The sequence below is a fragment of the Asterias rubens genome, chromosome 20 (genome assembly GCF_902459465.1).
Source record: "Asterias rubens chromosome 20, eAstRub1.3, whole genome shotgun sequence".
In the NCBI taxonomy this organism is placed as follows: domain Eukaryota; kingdom Metazoa; phylum Echinodermata; class Asteroidea; order Forcipulatida; family Asteriidae; genus Asterias; species Asterias rubens.
In genome coordinates, this window is record NC_047081.1 from 335257 (window position 1) to 357305 (window position 22049).

At 38.5% G+C, this 22049-nt stretch overlaps 1 protein-coding gene across 3 annotated transcripts in view; it reads right to left on the reverse strand.

Moving 5' to 3' along the window:
• The window catches only part of LOC117303768 (protein FAM149B1-like), a 30976-nt gene that overhangs the window by 6003 nt on the left and 2924 nt on the right, over positions 1–22049 (reverse strand). Inside the window, exons 1-4 of one of the 3 annotated variants that reach the window (XM_033788117.1) lie at positions 7571–9161; positions 1344–1578; positions 708–853; positions 71–214 (exon numbers count right to left, since the gene is read on the reverse strand). In XM_033788117.1, coding sequence (XP_033644008.1) covers positions 71–214; positions 708–853; positions 1344–1578; positions 7571–7893 — 848 coding nt within the window. In that variant the 5' untranslated portion in view covers positions 7894–9161. Of the gene's footprint in view, positions 1–70; positions 215–707; positions 854–1343; positions 1579–7570; positions 9162–22049 lie in introns of those variants that run through there. The other 2 variants (XM_033788116.1, XM_033788118.1) reach the window with 2 other exon arrangements.

A 22049-nucleotide genomic window follows, 5' to 3' on the forward strand; every position in this document is an offset into this window, starting at 1 on the left:
AAAATGGCCTCGCCCTGTCAAAGATAAAATTCCACGCCCTGAGTACTCACTGGACTCGGCTAATACTCACCCCTGTGGGTCTTGACTTGAGTAGTTTGGATACTCATTCTCACCGAGGTCCATGAGCTCAACGGCCGTTGCTGGTGTCTGGGACGAGCGTGGAATAAACTCATAGCCGAGGTCACTTGGTGTGATCTGTTGCTTGCCCAACACTCTGTAAATAAATCATCAAAATATTCAATATGACTTTGGTTCTAACTTCTTTGCATAGCCTGCAGATAGACCTGGTCCCAATTTAATAGAGCTGCTTCCCAGAATTATTGCCTCAAAAAGATCTGCTTAGCCGAAATACGCAGAATACCAGTCACAAACAGTACATGTGATAAGGTACCTCGGCTGCTAACCTTGGTGTGGTAAGCACAATTTTGTGTGCTTTTACCAGCTCTATGAAATTGGGCCTTTACCTAGACAATTTTTTTCACAGAAATGGGTTACCAGCCAGAACACCATGCAAATTACATCTTGTGACTGGTACCATGCCTTCTTTTGCTAACCAAATTTCACCTGCTTAGAACAGTTTTCTGCTTAGCAGTTAGAGCTTTTATATTGTTTACAGCTGAATGAGTGATCTTTAAGTCAAATAAAAACCTTGTAAATATTATGAAGATCAACAAGTATGATCTTCGAGGGGCGACACTCTTACGTACCTTAAGTGTGGGAACCTGGAGTTCCATTCTTTACATTCATTTTCTAATTGCACTGACGTGGTGGCGTCTTTCTGTCCCTCAAACAGAATATCATCAATCTCCTGGAACATACGACGAACCGTTTTACCCGCTTGCTTGTCAAATTCCTGCAAAAAAAGAGAACAAAAACAATAATTTTTTAATTTTTTATTTTGAGTATTTTCCCTAAATGTTCCTTTAGGTTTATAGACTGTGTGGTCTCTGGGGTCAATAAGAATGTCTTAAGATGGGTTATAGTATCACCAAAGTGATTTGAACTGTGACATCACACATTGATTACCAATTAAGAATAATGCAAAAGTTAAGATCAATCTTAGCTCTTTGTGAAATAAAGCCCCAGGTTTGATTCTTAGAATCAGAACCAACTTGTAAATCAGTTTTCACACCCTGATTATCAAAGTTTGCATCTTCTGTTTTTTTCTCTAAAATCCAAGAGAATCGTTCATTTACTTCTACCTTTGACTCCCATCACTAGACAAGAGCCAATTTGTGGACAGCTTTTCTTTTCCAACCAAACGATGAGGATTTTGCCCTTTTTTTGAGGGATCTTAAACTCTTCTCTCTAAAGCCACTACTCACTTGAACATTTTTACTTACATCATCTGCCCAAGAAAACAGACTACTCCTTTCTGTCGAGTTTCCAGACGTCCAACCTCCGCTATTCATTAAGAAGTTGGGTTTCTCATCCTCTGATGGTGAAGACATTCCGCTTCCAGAGGGGGTGACATAGCTATTTATAGCCTCGTTAACGCTGTTCAGGTAGTGCATGGGGATGATGTCATCAGGTCGCTCCAGGGTGGGGTAGTTGTCCGACCGCGATGAGATGCCCCGTCTGGAATACAAGAAGCGAAACAAAAATCAGTGAAAACTCTTTCGTACGGTTTGGTGATGCCCGTTGCCCCACAGTTTTTGGAAAACCTGTGAAGAACACTGTTTTTACAATTTAGGAGGTGCACAGACTCTGTGTATTGAAACCAGAAATACAAGGAAGACCATAGGTTTGTACATGGGTGACGGTGTAGACTATCTCTTACTCCAGTTGGTCACTGCTTTAGTATCTCCTGCAATAAAACTTGAAGGCTCAAATGAAAAAGGGAAAATTATGAGAAATTACAATTAACAGTTTACCCTAAAATAATCAGACCCTCTCTATGTGCTGTCTTTCTCCGCATGATCAGAAAACACTCACTCCGAGTTACAGATGCTTTTGAAAAGTAGAGATATCCGACGCCAATATTCAGAAAACTCACAGATACTCATTTACTGGAATACTCAATATCCAGATGTCCGTTCCTGATACTACACACTCACTCTCCTCCAATGACATTGTACTAAATATCTAACAACACTGTCTTTCTGACCATATGGCTGACACAACCAAAATGTCAAGTGCACTGGAGATCTATCACAGGACAGCGGGAAAGAGCTAAGCAAACATTGCTTGTCAAACACAGAAAGTGACCACCAATAATGACAATCAACGGCCAATAGGGCAAGATATATAATCACCTCACTCAAGGCGCCAAACTAAACACAAGTGCTTTGCTGTGAATGTCCGAGTTCAAGTAATAAAAGACTGAGCGAGGAGGTAAATAAACACACAAAATATTAATATGATCCAAAATCATATTACTGTTCTTATAATGTATAATATTTTTATATCCGTCCTGTAACTGGCGCTTGCGCTGTTGAATAAAATAAAATTAAAATAAATAAATAAAATAAATTTCATCCAATGAAATTATTCATCCAGGGATGAGATTTATAGAGTGTGAAAATGCCTGAAACGTGGCTTGCAGGGCTTCGGTTTCCCTTTAAACGAGACCTCCTACAGTCCTAGACAGTAAGGGTTCTTCTCCTATGCCCCATGTACTTGAAGCTAGCTTATACGTGGGGCCATTACTTACGATTGGTGTGCCGATACAGGCACACTACGGCCAACTCGCAAACAACAATTTTGTTTAATAGTATGAACTTTGAACCTGGGCTTCAAATACTCAAAGGCCATCATCAATGTTTGAATCATAATAAAAACAAGGGAGAGAAAGAATCTTAGTCTTGAAAAAAATATTTACAGTCAAGTAAAATTCTGAGAAGCAAGACGAGTGGTCTTATTGAGATTTTCCTTGAAATTCTATCCTCAAATGCCCAAGACATCTTGTTCAAACAACAACCATTCTTGTCTTATTGAATACGAGTACAAATACATTCACATGTACGCTACGGAATAAAATCTGAGTGTCAGATCTTTCATTGATGAATATTGACTTGAATCTCAAGTTCCACTATCGAATCACAAACTTAGGAAGCAAACACATCAGCACCATGTAAATAGATATTTTGTTTGTTTTGATACGCAAGTATTAAAAGTAAAATAACGTATGGTGCAAGTCTCAGGCATTTTGAATATGAGAAGACAACAAAATCAAAGACTATCTTTCAATGAAACTGAAAGCAAGTTATTTTTTGATATATAAACCTATTGTGATCCCTGGCTATGACATTATGGCAGTTACAGGTTGCATAGCTTCTTACTTACTTGCACCCTGAACAAAGATATTGACTGATAGGGAGACCACCATCATAAGGGTGAGATAGCTCAGTTAGTAGACCGCCGGGCATGTTATACTGGAGGTTGTTGGTTCAAATCCTACTCCCATTAGTTTGTCTTTGTTCAATTCAAAAATTAAAGTGCTCAGTACCTTTTAGGTAAACCTTTACCTAAAAAAACAAGTGTATATAATGTTTATATAGGCCTAATTATCTAAAAAAAATCCAGCCAATAATTCTGAAGGACATTTTGTTTTATTGAGGAGGCGCCTGCCACTAAGGCCACCTGCTATTTACCCAAGGTCCCCCATCAATGGTGTCCTTGAATGAAATATGTACTAATATAGCAGGATAAGATTACATTTTAATAGAAATATCAACACTACAGTAACCAACAGCAATGACCATGAATGACCTGTGCCACCATTGTTAGTATAACCATTCTATTTACGGACATGACAAAATGACCAACTTCAATCCAACTTTCTATCTTTCAAGAAACGGTATCTGACTAAAAAAAACACAGAACTTACCAACATGGCAACAAATTTCAAGCTTGATTTCACAAAGCACTTACGGTAAATATTGACTAAATGAATTGCCTGATCTCAGTAATAATTTGAAAGCCCTTAATTTGTTGTATTAATTACATATTTGACGGTTTAATACTTTCAGGGTCGAATACATTGACCTGCAGACAATTGTCTTTGATGCCTCTCCAAGGGGCAATTTAAAATAAATTATTTTGGTTTACTGAGCTCTCACAACTGAAGAACTCGGCAAACTCCCACAACGGGAAATAAACACCAAGCTGGCAAAAGCCAATTTCTCACATTAGTTTCACATCTATGATTATAAATTGCACAAATCAATAAATTGTAACTGGTTTTTAAAAAGTCAACATGATTTAGCAAACTATCCTAGGTTCAATCACCTAGATTAGATTTTGTTCCTTCCTCCAAACATGACTGGGCAGAAAAAAACACTGAAAAACAACTGTCAAAGAAGGGCAATGAATAGGAGACTTTCCAACGCTAGGTGGCAGCAGACATACCGGGTAAATTTCCATTGTTTACGTAGTTCTGAACATGCGCATAATTCTGAGAACAATGGATTTACCCGGTAAGTCTGCTGCCCTCTATCTTCCCAGAAAGTCTCCCATTGACATGCATTTATTCATCAACGACGTCAATATGGAAGACTTTAGACGTCTTTGTTTGTGAGGGTTGATGTACCGATACGAGGAACCACATCAATATCCAGCTGTTTGTTTTATCAAACAGTCGCAGTCTATTGCGTCTTTTGACTCTTTTCGCGAGTGACGTACTGCCAAGGTTATAATGACAGCTGCTCGCAGTGAAATGTTTCGCATCGTAAATAATAAACGCCAACAAATAATTAATATTTGTGCTTCTCAATAACATGTTGATTTATGGAGCCTTTAGACTGGGCTAGGTAGACAATGGAAACGGCGTCATGACAATTCATCAACACCATATGTTTATTGGTTTTATCTCTTCTTTCATATTCCTTTGTATGGTTTTGTAACTCATACTAATAGGCTGTTTACTAATTGGATTTGCCAAGTGGCAATGTAGCATTTTATGGCGTGTCATGGCTGAGCCGATAAGTTCACCGCACTAATGATCTGGTGTTTCTTGTCAATAGAGTGTTCGAGTCCCCGGCGTGAAACTTGTTTCCTTAAAACAAGGCACTATACCATTATTGCTTCGTCCTTCAGATGGGGCGTGAAGCTGTTGGTCCCATGTGTTATGTAATGCATGTAAAAGATTCCAGTAAACTTATCAGAAGGCCAAGGCTGCATAGTGTTCCTGGTTTGATTTGCAGCATATTGTGGCACACCTCCTAGTAAACCACTACATGGTGCTATGTAAAGACATTGCAATATTTACATATTATTTTGAAGCTGACAAATGGCTATTAATGTAAGCTCTTGCACTCTCCATCAATTAACAATACCAAGGTCACATCGTTAGCTTTTACTGTGGATCCATTAACGAGCCTGTGGTGACATCAGTTCATTAGTTGGTTCGTTAGTCATGATAATTAAGATGATTTCCATACTCGTTAATCCTACTAAGATATCCGTTGACAAACAAACAACAGATGAGGAGATTGCATTCATTTCATTTGCAGTCGGAGTACCTCAAACTTTAAGTGCTTTTTGACGTCAAACCCATTATCCTAACCAACACAAAACACATCGGAATCAAAGCTCAGTTTGTTTTGGATTTGTTTGACTAGCCTGATAAGTGGAATCAGACATAGTAACCGATGGTGCCTGTGACCGGTCTTTAAATTACTACATATCTGTCATGGCCCTTTAGTCAAATATTTCTTTCATAACATTACTGTGACCACACTAAAAATCATCAAAGGGATCAAATATAAGATAAATCCCTGGGACATTCTAACTGTCTAACGAATAATTTAAAAGTCAATTGCTCTTTTAAGTCATATTATTCTGATTTAACACTAGCCTTGCACTAAGCCTTTCGCCCTATCCCACTCTGAATATGAATAATTCACTTCATCAGTCAATTTTAATGAAGGGACTTCAAGGTGCTTCAAACCTCCCATTCGCTTGCCGTGTTGATTGGATCAAATTAATCGTCTAACAGAAAACTATAAGTTATTTTCCCCCGTTGATGCAAATGCCGGTCGTTGCCTGGTAACTGATAACAACACAATGGATGGCTCATCGTGACTTTCACTTGATTGTAATTGTGGTATGATCAAATTGAAGGACATCCCATGGATCGCTCCAAACCCACATAATCAATACAGAACGCTGCTTAGCACTGAATTCTGCGCTTTCAGGCCCTGTAAAGCACAGGGACCAATTTCATAAAGCCTGTAAGCATAAAAACTTGCTAAGCCTGAACTAATATTGCTGAACAGAAACTGGTAACCAGCCAAAATCCTACAAAGTTTACATTGATGCAACTGGTACCCCACTTTTTTTAGCTTAGCAAAGATACGCTTGAAATTATAAGCCTGGAACTCCCTGCTTCTGTAAGCGTTGATTCTTTGCTTATGGTTAGCAGAACCATGAAATAAAGCCCTGATCTGAATACAAAATAGTTTTTATTAAAGTATACATCAATCACATACTACATGTTTAATGTAGGTCTGAAGGCCTAGCTTTAAAAGCATTGAGAAAACAATCAAGTGTCCTTCAGTTTAGAATAATTATAACACAAACAATGGATAAGACATTGGGTGGGCTAAACAGCATTATGTCATTTTAAAATAAATACAACATGCAAATTTCAGGGCTTACAGCATTGAACAGTAAAGCATGCAATGATCTGACAAAATATACACAACGTCTGGAAAAATTTTTAAAGAGGAAGGCTTTGAGAAAGACTCTGCTAGGGTCGAAACGTCAGGGGCATAAACTGTACTTTGAAGGACAAAATAATGTACATCAGTCAGACGGTATGTTTGAAGGGTGAGACTCTTTGCTGATGCAAAGTTTCCATCTTTTGATAACCCCAGTTGTGATTTTACTGGCCAAGTGCTAAAAATACTGGGCCCATCCAGTGGTCCAGTGTTAATTTCGTGTCCTGAACAGCTATTTTTTTAACCAAGTGAATTATAAAGTAAATTATCTTCAGCTCAAAATCTAGAATTTCCAATCCCTGTGTTTGAAACAGCGAATCCTGCACCTCCCAGATTATATTTCTAAAAAACAATATGTGGCAGGTTGTTAAAGTCAGTCAATGAATAACTTGTAGGCTCAGTCAGACTCTCGTCTTTAAGTCAGCCAATGAATAACTTGAAGGCACAGTCAGACTCTGGTCTTTAGAGTTGTCTAGAGCCAACCTCAACGTGGTCATTTATTGTCCTTTACTTTGTCCTGTTACACTTACACTTTACAGGACGATGTAAAAATGACATCAACAAGGCTAGAAACAAATCTCAGGAGGTGAAATGTTATGATCTTATATCCACGTTCATTTATCATAATAATGAGCTGTCGAAAGTACTAAATGGAATAGGAGATATTGATTGTTAAATAAACAAAAAGTGTTTCTGGTTTTATAAATCAATGAGGAGTTGTTTATTTCTAACCAGGCTCTAAATATATTTAAAATATTTATAGGCCCTATTGAAATAATAAGAACAAATTCAAAACAGAACTTTGATCATAGTAAAAAGGTTCCTCATTCCATGAAACCTTTTCAAACTAACAAAAGATCTGAAGGGGAGGGGGGGGGGGGGTGCAAAAATAAACAAATGTTACCCACATTGACAGAATGCTCGATAGAATTCGTTCTGCTTCCTCGCCATTCTGCGGCAGGGTATGAGACGGGGTCCTCTGGCCTGTCTTAGCCGATCTTGAAGACCCAATCCGCTTTCTCGGTAGTGTCAAGGATCGACATCCGATGCTTGGTGCCGAACTCGCCGATGAATTGGCCGAGGTTTTTCGGTTGCGTGTCAAGCGCGGGTTGGCAGACCGGGTCCTAGTGATCTCGCATGAGGGTTGGATTACGGGTGGGGTCTGCGTAGCGATGCTTAGCTGGATCGACGAGGGAGTTCTGGTAAGCTGGGGCGGTTGGAAGGCCAACATCGGAGACGGGTGAGTGTGGCTTAAACCGTTCTCCCTGAACAAGTCTCTTCACACTGAGAAGTCAACATCTTGTGAAATGAATAATTCTGCTTCTTATAAAGACGACAACGTCGTTTTATCCTCTCAAGTGGTATGCTGACAAGTACTGATGTTTTCACAATCCCGTCAGAAAATATTGCTTCTCGGAAATGAAAAAAACCTTCTCTACTAAGAACCCAACAAGAATAATGTTTCACAAATCAGAGAAATGAAGCGTTTGCCTGAGAAAACTCAACTCTTTCGTAGAAAATTATTCTCTGGTGTGGTTCTGAGAAAGACTTGCTAACTGCACAACAAAATAACATCTAAGGAGGTCGAAGACCGATGCCAGCGTGTCTTCAGGATGAGACAACAATAGGAAAACAGTCAACACTTACAAGTTGTCCGAAAAAAGCCAAGCATTTCATCAACAGTAATCTGAACTCCGTTGAGACTCCTCATTCACCAGTTTCTATAGCGATGTTTTTTAACTCCATGAAAATTCCATGGCAACCAATCAAAACACAAATCAACAAGACACAAAAGGGGGTTTAACCAGGAAAACAGGTTGCCACAGTGTTATCTGCAACATAAGATCCCTGTCACCCTCTCTGTGTATTTGTCACTGTCGCTAAATGAGAGGGGGAGTCAAGCAGGTCACATGACCTTGTGGATCATATCACATGACCTCATCTGTTTTTCTCCTCTGTATGGTGATACGGGAAATAATTGCCGTTATCAAAATGGAATTCACATAGCCTCTTGCACAAGGCTGAATGACTGTTGAAATTATTCGAAGTGTTGAAATTATTCAAAGTCTAATGATGAGTGTTGTATGAAGGTAGCCATCCATCACACTGTGTAGTCTCTGTTCAAGAGTGATTTACTACACACCTAAGACACAGCTCAAAACAGAATCCTCAAGTCTGAAATAAGATGTTTCCAAATCAATGTGTTATCTTTAACATCATCACACACGAGATGAGACACAATCTAAGATACGACACACTGCATTCAATCCCCCTAACATAGATTCCTCCTGTAGTCTTGCAGAAGGCCCCAATTATACATCGTTGACAAGAACAGCTTTCAACTCAATTGCTATTCTCTGATCCCATGCCATCTTCCTGCTTGTCGCTACCACACACAGCTAGCCCATCATAATGTCAACTTGTCGCTACCACACACAGCTAGCCCATCATAATGTCAACATCTCATGTTGTACAGTATATATGACAATGATGAGTTGTGTAGATTGACTGTGTATTACGTAGACCAGAAGGAGGATCTACGTTACACTTTAGCCCTGCAGCATTCAACTGTGGTGTCATTACATACACAGCCTGTGCACAGTTCATCACTGACGAGGCAGGCAGGCAATGCACTTGCCATGCACATGTTCATATGGTTTATGAGGTTTATGAGCACTGCAATGCCCACCCAGTGCTTTAGATAACACACATGTAGAGTACTGCTTCGTTTATAGTTGAAGGAAGAGCTATGAAGCACAAGTTAGTTTGCATTTTTTAGAAGAGAAGCAGGCCTTATGCCTTGGTGCCCTTGAAATGATCTGCAGTAGTAATTTACAATGTCCCAGGAGAAAATGCCTGGTTGTCCTTGCCCGTTCAAAAACAAAGCATACAGGCTTGAAATTTGATAAAATATCTTGATAACATGTTGATAACAGCTTAGCTCAAGTTTTTACAGGAAACAACATTTTTGCCAGGCCTTTAAAGCCATTGGACCCTTTCGGTGCAGAAAAAAAAAAAAAAAAGTTCACAGATTTACAAATAACTTACAGGATTTACAGAAGGTAGTGGTGAAAGACTTCCCTTGAAATATTATTCCATGAAATGCTTCACTTTTTGAGAAAACAGTAAAACAATATCAATTCTCGTTAGCGAGAATTACGGATTTATTTTAAACACATGTCATGACATGGCGAAACGCGCGGATACACGGGTGGGTTTTCCCGTTATTTTCTCCAGACTCCGATGACCGATTGAGCCTAAATTTTCACAGGTTTGTTATTTGATATAGAAGTTGTGATACACGAAGGCTGGGCCTTGGACAATACTGTTTACCGAAAGGGTCCAATGGCTTTAATGCGAAACCACACATGGAAAGTAGAATTCACACATATCTGATCAATTGGCCATATATCATTCAGATAGAAACCATAAACTCGGGAAAGGTTTCTCCACAATTTATCAAGACATCCTTGAGATCCTCATGCGGTAGAAACGCCAGCCCGTAAGACGTTGTGCCAATCATTAATAAAGCCAGCCATCCTTGGGCAGGATAATTAATGTGCCACCGATTGCAACGCCCAACGAATGTCTTCAACGATTCTTCAGCTGTAGAAAATTGGTCCCTCAGAGAAAAGTAATTATATTGAGAGATACAGTATGTGGATTTTGACTGATTTGGATTCCGTGAAAATTCTTATCAATTCTTGCCCGCCTGGTCAGGAAAAGAAACTGCGTTGCTAAGTTTAATAGCTTCATGAATACCCTATAGTTTATCCCAAAAGGACGAGTGGAATAGCGACTTATTCTTAATTTTGCAACCAAAGAATTTCTAAATAAAATTGAAAGCTTTTCCATTCCAGACCTCCTCCTGCAAACCTTAGCATAAAAGGAAAGAAATATTTAAAATTCTTGTGAAATATATTTCCGGTTCAGTGATAGTGCTGGGCTATAAAAACCTGTAGAGATTTTCTTTGTAACTAGAGACTTGACTACATTGCATTTTATGTATGCTTTCCAGCTGTTCGGAATATATCACAATATTGTCCAAAGACCCTCCAGCTTTAATCACACAAGCTACACTTTCATTCTTTAGTATCTCCACAATTGGCAAACTGTGGGCCAAAATGTTGCAGTGTAATATCATCTGCTTACAGTTAATGACCAGTTGTTGCCCGATTATTGATGTCGAAAATGCTCTTTCATTATTTCCACAGGCAAGCCCCTGGGTCACTTGTAAATTATTTTTTTTAAGCTAGATTGTTTTGATAATGCATGGGGATGCGAGATGCATTTCAGAGTCAATAATAGAATGCAGCGCTGTCAACATTTGCATCTTGCAATCAGGGAGATTAGTCACAACAATCAGGGAGACATTTAGAATTACATTTATTCTAAACTACAGTAGACTAGAGACAACGTTTCAATAATCAGGGAGATTTTCAAACTTGTTCATCAGAAGATGGAATGTTTGGTTTGTTTTGTAGAAAACCTTCGGCAGAATCAGGAAGATTTGGCAACTTCCAATAAATTGGATGGTATCCCATTTTCTTATAATAAAGGAAATAGCTTACATCTGGTATATAAAGAATACTCTTCAATTTTGTTTACCTAGATACATCGATAATTAAGCACTTTGACATTAAGCAATATGATATTAAGAACTATGATATTGAAGACGATTATAATAAATGGCCTACATCAGTGACAATCATCTGTCTGTTTCTCCCCTCATCTTGTTATGATGTTGCCATAGCGATACTTAACACATTATTTTTACTCCAATGAACATCACATCTCCTACTTTGGTATCCATAGTGATATGGATCTGGGATGTATCGATGGAGAAATTACGCAGTGAGGCAAGAACTTCATTTCAACAACAACAAAACTGGGCGGTAATTGCAAGGAGTAAAACTCTATTATTTAAAGGAAGAAAAAGAAGTCAAGGAGATATCTGTAAACAACTTCAACTCGGACCATATTGTGAAATATGAAGGCAAGATCGGCCCATGACCCTGGTCACAGCCTTGGTGCCCTTAGAAATGCAGCCATGATATGCCACAAAGACAAGAGGCAATTGCCTTAGTCATGTTGGTGCCCCTTCAAACTGTTCAGTCCAGTACATTTCGCTCTTAGACAGCTGCCCTTGAACAATTTAAAACTGCCCGCCCTCATAAGAACAAAATATCACACTTAGAAACTTTCCAGTAGAAGTAAAGACGTGCCCTTCACTCAAGAAAAAAAATCTCAAACTAAGGCGTCCAAACAAGGCTAAGGAAAATTGCTGATTTATGTACCTTTCCCAGCAGTACGGGAATGCAACATTACACCAGAGTGTTCAATATCACACTCAAAAGCACATTAGTAGCTGTCAGGTAATTTATAGCTCCGTCCAATGTCAAACAATTGAAGGGAGAGTGACAATATAATTATAGGCTGTGTGTGTGTTCAGGATGTTTGGACTTGACTGCAAAGTAAGATTGATAAATAATACCTTTGGCAATCAATCACGATAATACTTACATTTGTACTCAAGTAATGACAATTGTAAGTATTTATGTGGTATTAATTTGGGTCTAGCGTATTTCCAACGGGAAGAATAAATGGACGAACATCAGCGAACACGATTGATCATAATGCACAGTATTCAATTGACTTTCAAAGTCTACAAAAACTATTAACTGAAGTATCGTGTTACCAAATGCACTCAAAAAGAAGAACATCTCCAACACTAACAACCTCACATGCAGGCTAATAACATATCTTGTTAAAATTGTTTGAAATCATGTCATGCAGTGCCTAAGCACAAGAAATAATTGTGCTTAACAGAATACAGTTACAAACCAAACTATCAAGTCACATTGTGACTGGGTTCCTGCTCATTTGTGCTGAGCAGACATTTAGTAGCAATATTATATGTTAAGGCAGCTGTATGGAATAAGGTCCAGCTATTAAATTAAAACAGACTGCATTTCTTCATCTAGCCTTTGACATTCCACTGTAAGAGATGCTACCAAGGTTGATTCCTTGCAGTTTGCCAGAGGGAATTTGAACGACAATGGACTTAAAAATCCGATGAGCTTGACCTTCCTAAGTTCTGGATTGAAAGGTCAAGAGTTGGGATTGCTGTTGCTAGGCAACAATCAAACAGAGTATTAACAATGTCATCTCCGTGGATGATAAAAGCAGATGTATTTTGTTAATGTTTCGTGTCTTTTGTGTGGCGGTCAGGCAGAACTGAATGTTTGCTTTTAACTCTGAATACATTGAGCTCAATGTGGACACAATGATAAATAATTTGTAGAATTATAATTTTATTCTGAATATCATTAGTGGTCAACTAATGGAAGCTAACTCTGTGGACAGGGGTCAACATTTCAGCACATGTGTAGTCCAGTTGGCCAATACACCTTGATGTTTTCTGAATCAGTTTTTGTTTACAAAAATTATTAAATTTTAAACTATTGTTTTTTGTTTTAATATGAAAACATTTCAGTCTGTTAGGCCTATATTTTCCCCTTTGTAGTTGTTGTTTCCTTTAGGTACCAATTGTTTTTGGATAATTATCACAAAACACCCAGACATTGCTAATTTCTTTAATCACATTTTTTAAGTACAAATTTTCATAAAAAACATGAAACAGATAGTTTAGTCTTGTGTTTAGAAGTTGGGATACTACCTTTAAAAAAATACTACCTCTACCTTAAAAGCAATTGGAATGGTAACCTGTTTGGACACTAAAATCTAAAACCTCTCTCTGTCATTTGAATGGTAAAGACACCATGCTTGTCTTAGTTCTAGAGTCTGTCCTACAATTTACCTGAAACCCTACAATGAAACAAACCTCTGCCCTTATCATATATTAACAACCCATCTACCACTGACATTGACATTGTTTGATTACATCAAGCGAGATGTAGAGATCGAAAAGGACTAATTAGTATTGCTGAGTGGCGCAGGAGGGGGGGGGGGGGGTCATGCGCTAGATCACAATACAGCTACAGATCCATGGTCGCTTGGCAACCATGGATCTGATAAATAATGACAAAGATATTACATTACAACTTCAGAGCAGATGTTCACAGAAGGACCTGGGAACAGTTTCACTAAGCTGTTTAAGCAGAATTTACGAAGCAAACATAGAAAGGGTAAATTTGGTTGGTTAACTATTTATGCTGAGCAAGCTTTTCTGTAATAAGCATTATTTTTTTTAGTATGAACGGACCAGGGCCTACTTTTATAGAGCTGAAATTTGTCAAGTAAAGTTATAAATAGAAAAGGACCAGTTCCGCTATCAATTTTGAAGCAATTGTTTGAAAACTTGTCAGTGAATGAGCAAATTTTCAATTGCCTCAATAAAGCAGGAATATATTATTTGTTCACAATGCAGTTTCCCATACACGTTTCCCTGTTTCCTGCTTCAACTTTCCTTTCTTGGCCAAACTCAAACACAAACACAAGAGGGCTCACTCTCACAATCACAAGCCTTACAGATATTTTTGTCATTCTTTTAATGAGTAAATATTAACCGACACTGAAATAGTGGTGCAAGCCTATTGAGGGCACTGTTGATCTTAACATCAATCCTACACGCCAGTACTAATTGCATTCTTTTAATTCACTGTTGTTTCTCTAAACGCTTTACTATCGAAAACTGATTTACTTCGAGCCAAGTAAGTTTTCATTGGCATTTACTTTATGAGTGATTGTCAAACATACCTTCCCTTTAAAACAGAAATCTTTAGGGTGTGCCACAACGAGGGCTAGGGGTGGATTTCACAAATATTTAAGACTAGTTATTTCTTGAGTTCGGACGATGAACTTGTCTTTACTTTAGGACTAGTTGTCAGAATTTCTCTAGTTCCAACTCTTTGTGAAATCCACCCCAGGTCTTGCATCTCAAGTGATTGTAGTTTTGCTTCTTTCAAGAAAATCAGAACATGAAGAGACAAAAAGATCAATGAAAAATCCTACATCAGGAAAAAACCACTTACTTATCACACGCCTGCATAACGCATCAATCAAACTAGCAACTCTACAGTTTAGTTTCTTACATAATAATGCGTTTATCATCTAAGTCAATCTCTGATTATTCCGAAAAGTATACACAACACAAGGCTACTAGAGAAGCGGAAAAATCACTGCTACCGGGTTTCAAAATATTGTTTTGTCAAAACAAACCTTCGCTTGATCACAGATTTATCTTTCTGGGACTCGCTACACAGTAAACACTCAATCCATTTAGGACGTATAAAGCTGGACATAAAAGAGTTTGCTTACAGAGCATCAATCCTCCGGAAACCAGTTGTCTGGCTCTGTCTACTTTACGACAAGTAGGATTAGACTTTCAGTTCACCACTTGAGCTGTCTCAAGAAGTTTTTTATTAAAATTTGAGGAGAGATTTTCTTCTGGGTAAATACCAGAAAATGGCGGGATTAACGAGTTACCACAAACTGAGATAATCCAAAAGGCCCTGGAATGGGTGGACTTATACGGCCTAGATTAAACTCAAGGTAGGGGGGTGAATGCAGAGGATTGAAGTAGGGTCTGCTGAATGTCCAAATATTTAACCCAGGGGGCGGAGGATGGCAAGAGACCCCGTTCACAGCAACCCACTCAGATCCACTGTCCTCTCCTCTTTGCCCCCCCCCCCCCGTCCCCCCCCCAAAAAAAAAAAAAGAATGCGAGGAAACAATTAAGAAAACACCCTCCCCCCTCAAAAAAAAATAAAATAAAATTCTGCTCACTTCACTGCAAGTAATACACAACCAAAATATCTTACTGTACCATCACTTGTCCAAAATTAGAGACCTGCTTTAAAAAATGCCAGTAAACTGTAAGAGTTTCTATTATCCGAGTTCCCAAATCTGAAATGCGTATTCTGCTTGTAGTCAATAGTAATTATCAGCATGTGGTGTCTTCGACACTACTATAGTTTCCTCGTACCATACTCCTACAAAGAGATCTATTCTAACATGGGGATCTAATTTGAAGCCATCCAATCGTTGGTCCGCAGGGAGGCTGCGTTTGCTAAACACCTCTGACGACAGAGATTAACCATGGAGGCACAGATAGTTGTAGACAGGCTCCATTGCCAGTTGCTGGATGATGGATGTCCAGTAATCCCCAAGACCTCCTCCCTTAATCCCCTTTTGAGGGGTACAACCCCGGAGGTCATCGCTAATCCTCTGAAAACTTTGCGAAGCGATCCAAAGTCCTTCAGAAGTTGTAGTACTTTCAGCACCCCATTTCTCAATAATAAGCTACCAAGTAAAAATCTACTGTGCGATCATAGAATAAAGCAAAACAAGTTCACAACCAGCAGGTACATGTTTAGACATGGTGTTGTTGCCATGGAAAAAGATACCTGTTAACTTCCCATGCAATGCCTCAAAACATGAGCCACCAAGTTTTTTTTTTTACATAGCATTTTGCACTGTATGCTATGTGAGTTCATTTAGTTGGGTGCACCCCTATTGGAAAATAAGTTTATAACTGAACTCCTTAAGCCTATTTTATTAATTAAGCCCCTCATACCACCATTAAAGCACACCTCCCTTTAGGCCCATCCTCAGGAATAACATCAACCTAACAGTTACTTCCTAACAGGTTTTTATGAGCTCCTGCTGGTTGCTGACCCCCACAATGGATACTGGATCTGTTTTTAGCTCACTACACAATAAGATGAACAAAGCGCTGCAGGCATAGACCCTTTAGTTAGGCTTTTATTGATTGCTGATTTGGTAGACCTGTCCCTGGGTAACAGTTGCCTAGTTCACACCTCCATGTGTACTGGTTACTCAAAAGGACCCCCCCCCCCTAAGAACTATTCTGAGTAACGGAAGATTATCTCCCACACTTCGGTACAAAGGACCTCAGCTATGGGTCTTCAAATCACATAATGGCATCTCAATTGACGTCAATTAATTATATGGACATCCGAATTAATTATCTATGTGTCCTTGGTCCTATACCCTAATAGACTTTTAGAGTTGCACTGTTTTTCTTTGGCCTTTCAATTTCATTCTTAAAAGAACATGGTTTTATTAGTCCTAGATGTGCAATATATTCAATTGAGTTCCGCCTGGTTGTCAGTGTCCACAGACCACACCAACACAATCTCTGAACAAACTCATCAAAATAGGTGGCTATGTTCCAGCATTCAAAATGCAACACCCCACCGCAGGCCCATGGCAAGTGTTTGGCAAGTAAACTCAGGAGCAGACAAGTCTGACAGTCTTGTGGTTTATCAATTTAATATCTTTCATTAAAAAAAAAGATGTTCAAATACTCAAAATCAAAGTTTATTTACCTATGATGAAAAAGGAGATAAGTCATATCTTTGCATTTAGTCAGATAAAAACAGTTGAAACTGGTCTTGAAAACAAAATGGTCCCATACATGCATTTAAAGCTCAACAATCTTAAGTACAGGAAAATACTAAATGTTAAGTGCCTTAAGCCTCACTGAGTGACGAATATGAACTCTATAAGAACCCACTATTATTATTATTTTTTTAAATCTCAAATGGAAAGGCGAAGGTCGTTTTGAAGTCTCATAGATTTCTCAGCGATGTGATACCAGTGAGCCATTTACCGATAATAGGATTTAGATTTCGGCGCTCAAGTGTTCTTATTGTCAATGCAATAATCAATGAAGAATTCATTAATTATTAATATCCAAGGAATGGGGGGCTTTGTGTGGGGTCCCAGACTGGAATGGCACAAATAAGTTTATGGATGTCAACAGACTGGGTTTACAAATTTTACCTCTCTGCTTTGAGCGTTATAAAAGAAAGAAAGCAAGGAACTTATGCTTAAAGCATTCTTTGCATGCACAGCTAGTGTGAGAATAAATATGTCATGTCTTTTGGGAATTCTTAAAAAGGTGCCGAAGCCAAGACCAGGGCAACTAGAGGCTACAGCCTTCGTGTACTAGACAATTCCAGGCATGCATTATTTTTAAAAAGCAATTAAACAAATGAGACTATTTTTTAAAGAGGTCCTTAGCTATTCAAACGGAACTTGGAAAGTGGGCCACTGTAAAGGAAGAACACTTGAGCGGTTGACAAGTTTCTGAAAACTCAATTACTGCACTGCACCCGGAATGACGAACAAGACAGCAATAATGCAAGCTAGTTTGAGTATAGACTTTACAGACAAACAGTCTTTTGTGCGGTCATTATTTGCAATTACTCTCTCATGCAACAAATGCAGGGTCTACACATGACACTCCCATAACTTTGCCAGGAGCTACCAACTAAAAGCTCTTCACGCTGCCCTGGGCCCTGTTGGTACCTCAACCATACACCATGGCCCAACGAGTACGTACACACCAAACAATTACAAGTTCCTGCAAAAGTGTACACTTAAAAGTTAATCCCCACTTTGGCAGGGTGCCCAAGATCCACTGTAGTAATCCAGCTTGTGCAATGCATATTTACCATGCCGCGAGTGTTTGCAACCAGTTTGCAGTGTAGGATTACTTGTGTTTATTTGTATTTATTTTGCGGTATCCACAACCAACCCTTCAGTACTGCAATTTGGTATTTACTTCATAAGTAAACAAGTCAGCCACAGTGTATGATTCCTAGGCTACTTTAGGATCTTGTGTATTTTTTTTTAAATCCATGAACCTCTGACAGCACTGCCTCTATCTCTTTATTTTACTACCAAATGTGACCCATTGCTCCTTTTAGATGCTAAAAAGCTATTGCATTACAAGATCAAAGTTTATCACACAAACATATTGGAATGAAAGACTTCATCAAGTTTCAAAATAGTTTTTTTGAGCGAGATACTTTGTGGATACAACCCCCAAGCATTCAGATCTGTTTCAAAGGTATTTCTTGATCCCATGGTCAGATGGTAAAACTCTTATCCCAGAGTTCTACCATGGAGGAATAAGGAATGTCTTATTCCTCCATGGTTCTACACTTAAACTAAACCCAAATCAACTGTCACCAGGGGCACGTTTGCACCTACTCATTGGGCTGAGGTCCAGTCCATAGGTATCATGGGCATCATCTTTGAGAAGCCTGGCTGGTAGAGCAGAATGCCTGGCTGGTAGAGCAGTTCTAAACTGTTTGCGAAGCAATTATGGTTAAATGCCTTGCTCAGGGGCACACTCAGGCGTCATGATAGGGATTCAAACCACACACTCTGCTGACAACACCAGAGAGAATGAGTTCGGTAAACTAGATCGCTCAGCCACGACACACCTAGAAACTGGTTATAATCTGTAAATTCACAGATGTGAGATGGCCCTAGCAACTCCACCTCATCAACAAATAAATTACACAAACAGGGGCTAATGAAGAATCAACGCAGAAGAGTTTAACAACACTCTAGACCAAGAAAACAACATTAGAACGCCAACAGAGTGTAAAATCAGTTTCTTTTCAAAAACTTCTTTTCACACCCAATGTTTACTCAACCATTCATCTCAAAAGAAAATAAATGAAACAATTTTCCAACGATAAAAGAGTGCCTACTCTGTTGAGTTAACGTTGGTTGTTGTTTGCCCATTAAGTTCACCTTAATAGTGTTGAACTTTAAAAGGGTGTAAACAGCCTATTCTTGGTTAATCAAGCTTGCCTAAAAATGACGGCCATGGAGGCTGGATACAAAATAAAATATGATCTGGAAGTCTGTAATGAAAAGTTAGATTTGATTTCAACTTTGCCAGAGGGGTGACCGTGGTTCAATATTGAGACTTTTTACTTTCTGCGATTGAGCCAGCACAGAGCGTGCTGTCTGATGTTAAGATAATAATTGTTGCATCAGGGATAATTTTGATTTTACCCTTACAATGTGTGTTTAGTAGCATTGTATACTCAGTACTTTCAATGAGTTCAGTTTCACAGAGTCATGCTTATGTGCTAAGAGTAAACATCAACCCAAATGCCTGTAAAGGGATCAGGAGAGCAGTTGGGTAACACCTTGATGTAACCAAGCAGTCTCTCATGGCCATTTACTGTTTGATAATTGACTTTACACTTTTCAGAAACAAACATCAGGAGCCCTACCAAGGGATTACTTCATCACACTATCAAGCTCCAAATCATGCCGAGAGCTACACGGTTCTGATCCGTGCTGTTGACTTCATTCATAAATGGTTTGTGCATAGCAATTTTCTGCTAAGCAAAAATAAGCAGGAAACGAGTCACATGGTTGACATGGTTTTAGGGCTGGTAACCTTATTCTGGTAAGCAAAATTGTTTTGTAAGCAGCTTTACGAAATTGGACCCTGCTCTCTCTCAGAAGCCCCAGACTTTTCTTTGGTTTCTCATTTCAATATTCGCAGCACAGTTGTAGAAAACAAAATCAAAATATTTCAAAATAAAATTCATAAAGGACCCAAGTTCTTTTGAGCACAACATTTGATTTACGCACTGATTATATTACGCTGTAAAGCTCCTCTGGGGCAGGTGGCTTTCTTTGTGAGACGGGGCACTTAAGCTAAATCCGCTATTTCAAAAAAACACGTTTTTAATAAAACTCTGCGCTGGCTTTGATTGATGCAGTCAATTAAGAATTCTGTCGTTTTCACACTCTTTGAAAATAAAAGGAGTTCATAGAAGTGCTATTGACATTTAGGGAATAATGGTTGGTTATTTTTCAAAAATAAAACCAGTCAACAAAACATGACTGTGATGACCTCTGACACAAAACAGTGAAATCCTCACAAGAACGTTGCTACCTAATCAGGGTCCTAGCTATAGAGAAACGACGGTCCTTTTTTTATGCTCACACAGTGACCATCTATTGACAAGCAGATTCACCCAAATCTTCATGAGTCGATTTGGGTGAACTGTATGGTCACTGTACACTAAAAATTACAGACTAAAGTTCAAACCTGCATGTTAGGTTGAATTTTTCAACAAAATCAGCTGAAAACAAGGTCACGTACTATGCCATCTATCATCTGGGTCGACATCCCTAATTTATCTTGTATAGTCATGTGGTAGCTAAGCAACAATAAACACTTAGATTTGTGCATTCGGTAACCTTTGGCGGCGAATCACAACCAGACAAGTGTTACAACACAGACTGGATGTAAAAAAGATTGGGTTGAACAGGCGGTCAGGTCAACCAACTAAACCCCCAGTCTGGGCAATTCTTTGATACCCCCATGTATTTGATAAACTAACCCGTCTGTGTGGTCTGGCCTGGAATTATAGAAACTTTTATTTTCCATCACAATTATGCCCTTACTCACAAAATGTGGCCCTTCCCAAAAACAAGAATGAATTTGAAATATTACAAAGTACAAACATGTCACCAACTTGATACCCTTAGGCCCTTGTTTGAAAGGGAACTTTCTTTAACAATTGAAAACTTAGTTGACTTTTCTTGACTTAAATACTTTCACTGCACAGTGACAAAAAGTTTAGTTCTGTGGCTACTGTGTGTAAAGGCACATGAGGCAATTTACAGGCAATCAAATCCAAGTTATCGCCAATAAGAAAATTCACTTTCTCATCATTTTCTTGGGGATAGTAAGTCACAGCTAGAAGAATGTCTCATGCAATGCCGAAGTAGGCCTATTCCTTTAGCATACAATGCATTAACTCTTGCCTGTAAAACTACATCTTAATTGTTGTATACTTTCTCTGTTAACTCTTGCCTGTAAAACTACATCTTAATTGTTGTATACTTTCCCTGTTAACTCTTGCCTGTAAAACTACATCTTAATTGTTGTATACTTTCTCTGTTAACTCTTGCCTGTAAAACTACATCTTAATTGTTGGATACTTTCTCTGTTAACTCTTGCCTGTAAAACTACATCTTAATTGTTGTATACTTTCTCTGTTAACTCTTGCCTGTAAAACTACATCTTAATTGTTGTATACTTTCTCTGTTAACTCTTGCCTGTAAAACTACATCTTAATTGTTGTATACTTTCTCTGTTAACTCTTGCCTGTAAAACTACATCTAAATTGTTGTATACTTTCTCTGTTTAGTACAATAGTTGGCACTATTTATTCCCCTATAAAACTACATGTACATTCAGAATTTAGTTAGTGTACCTTCAATAGTATTTCTCTAACTGTAGGTTAAATGATAAACACAAACACTAACAAAAGGAAGATTTGATTTGTCATTTTCCATTCGCTTGAGACTTGCAATCTATTAGGACAAATATCACAAACTCTGATCATTGGACAAAATCTCCGCACACAGCCAACAAACATTAATCACAACCTTTTGTTGCGCTACTAAATCTCAATCATCGGTCTTTGATCTGGTCCAACAACAACCACAAGTAGGAAATTAGTTAACCATTTATTTCTGTCAGTTACACTGGCACCAAAAGGCCATTGCCAGCTTTTATATCACATGGCAACCTAAATAAACAAATACACAACTGAGTGCTTTAATTGT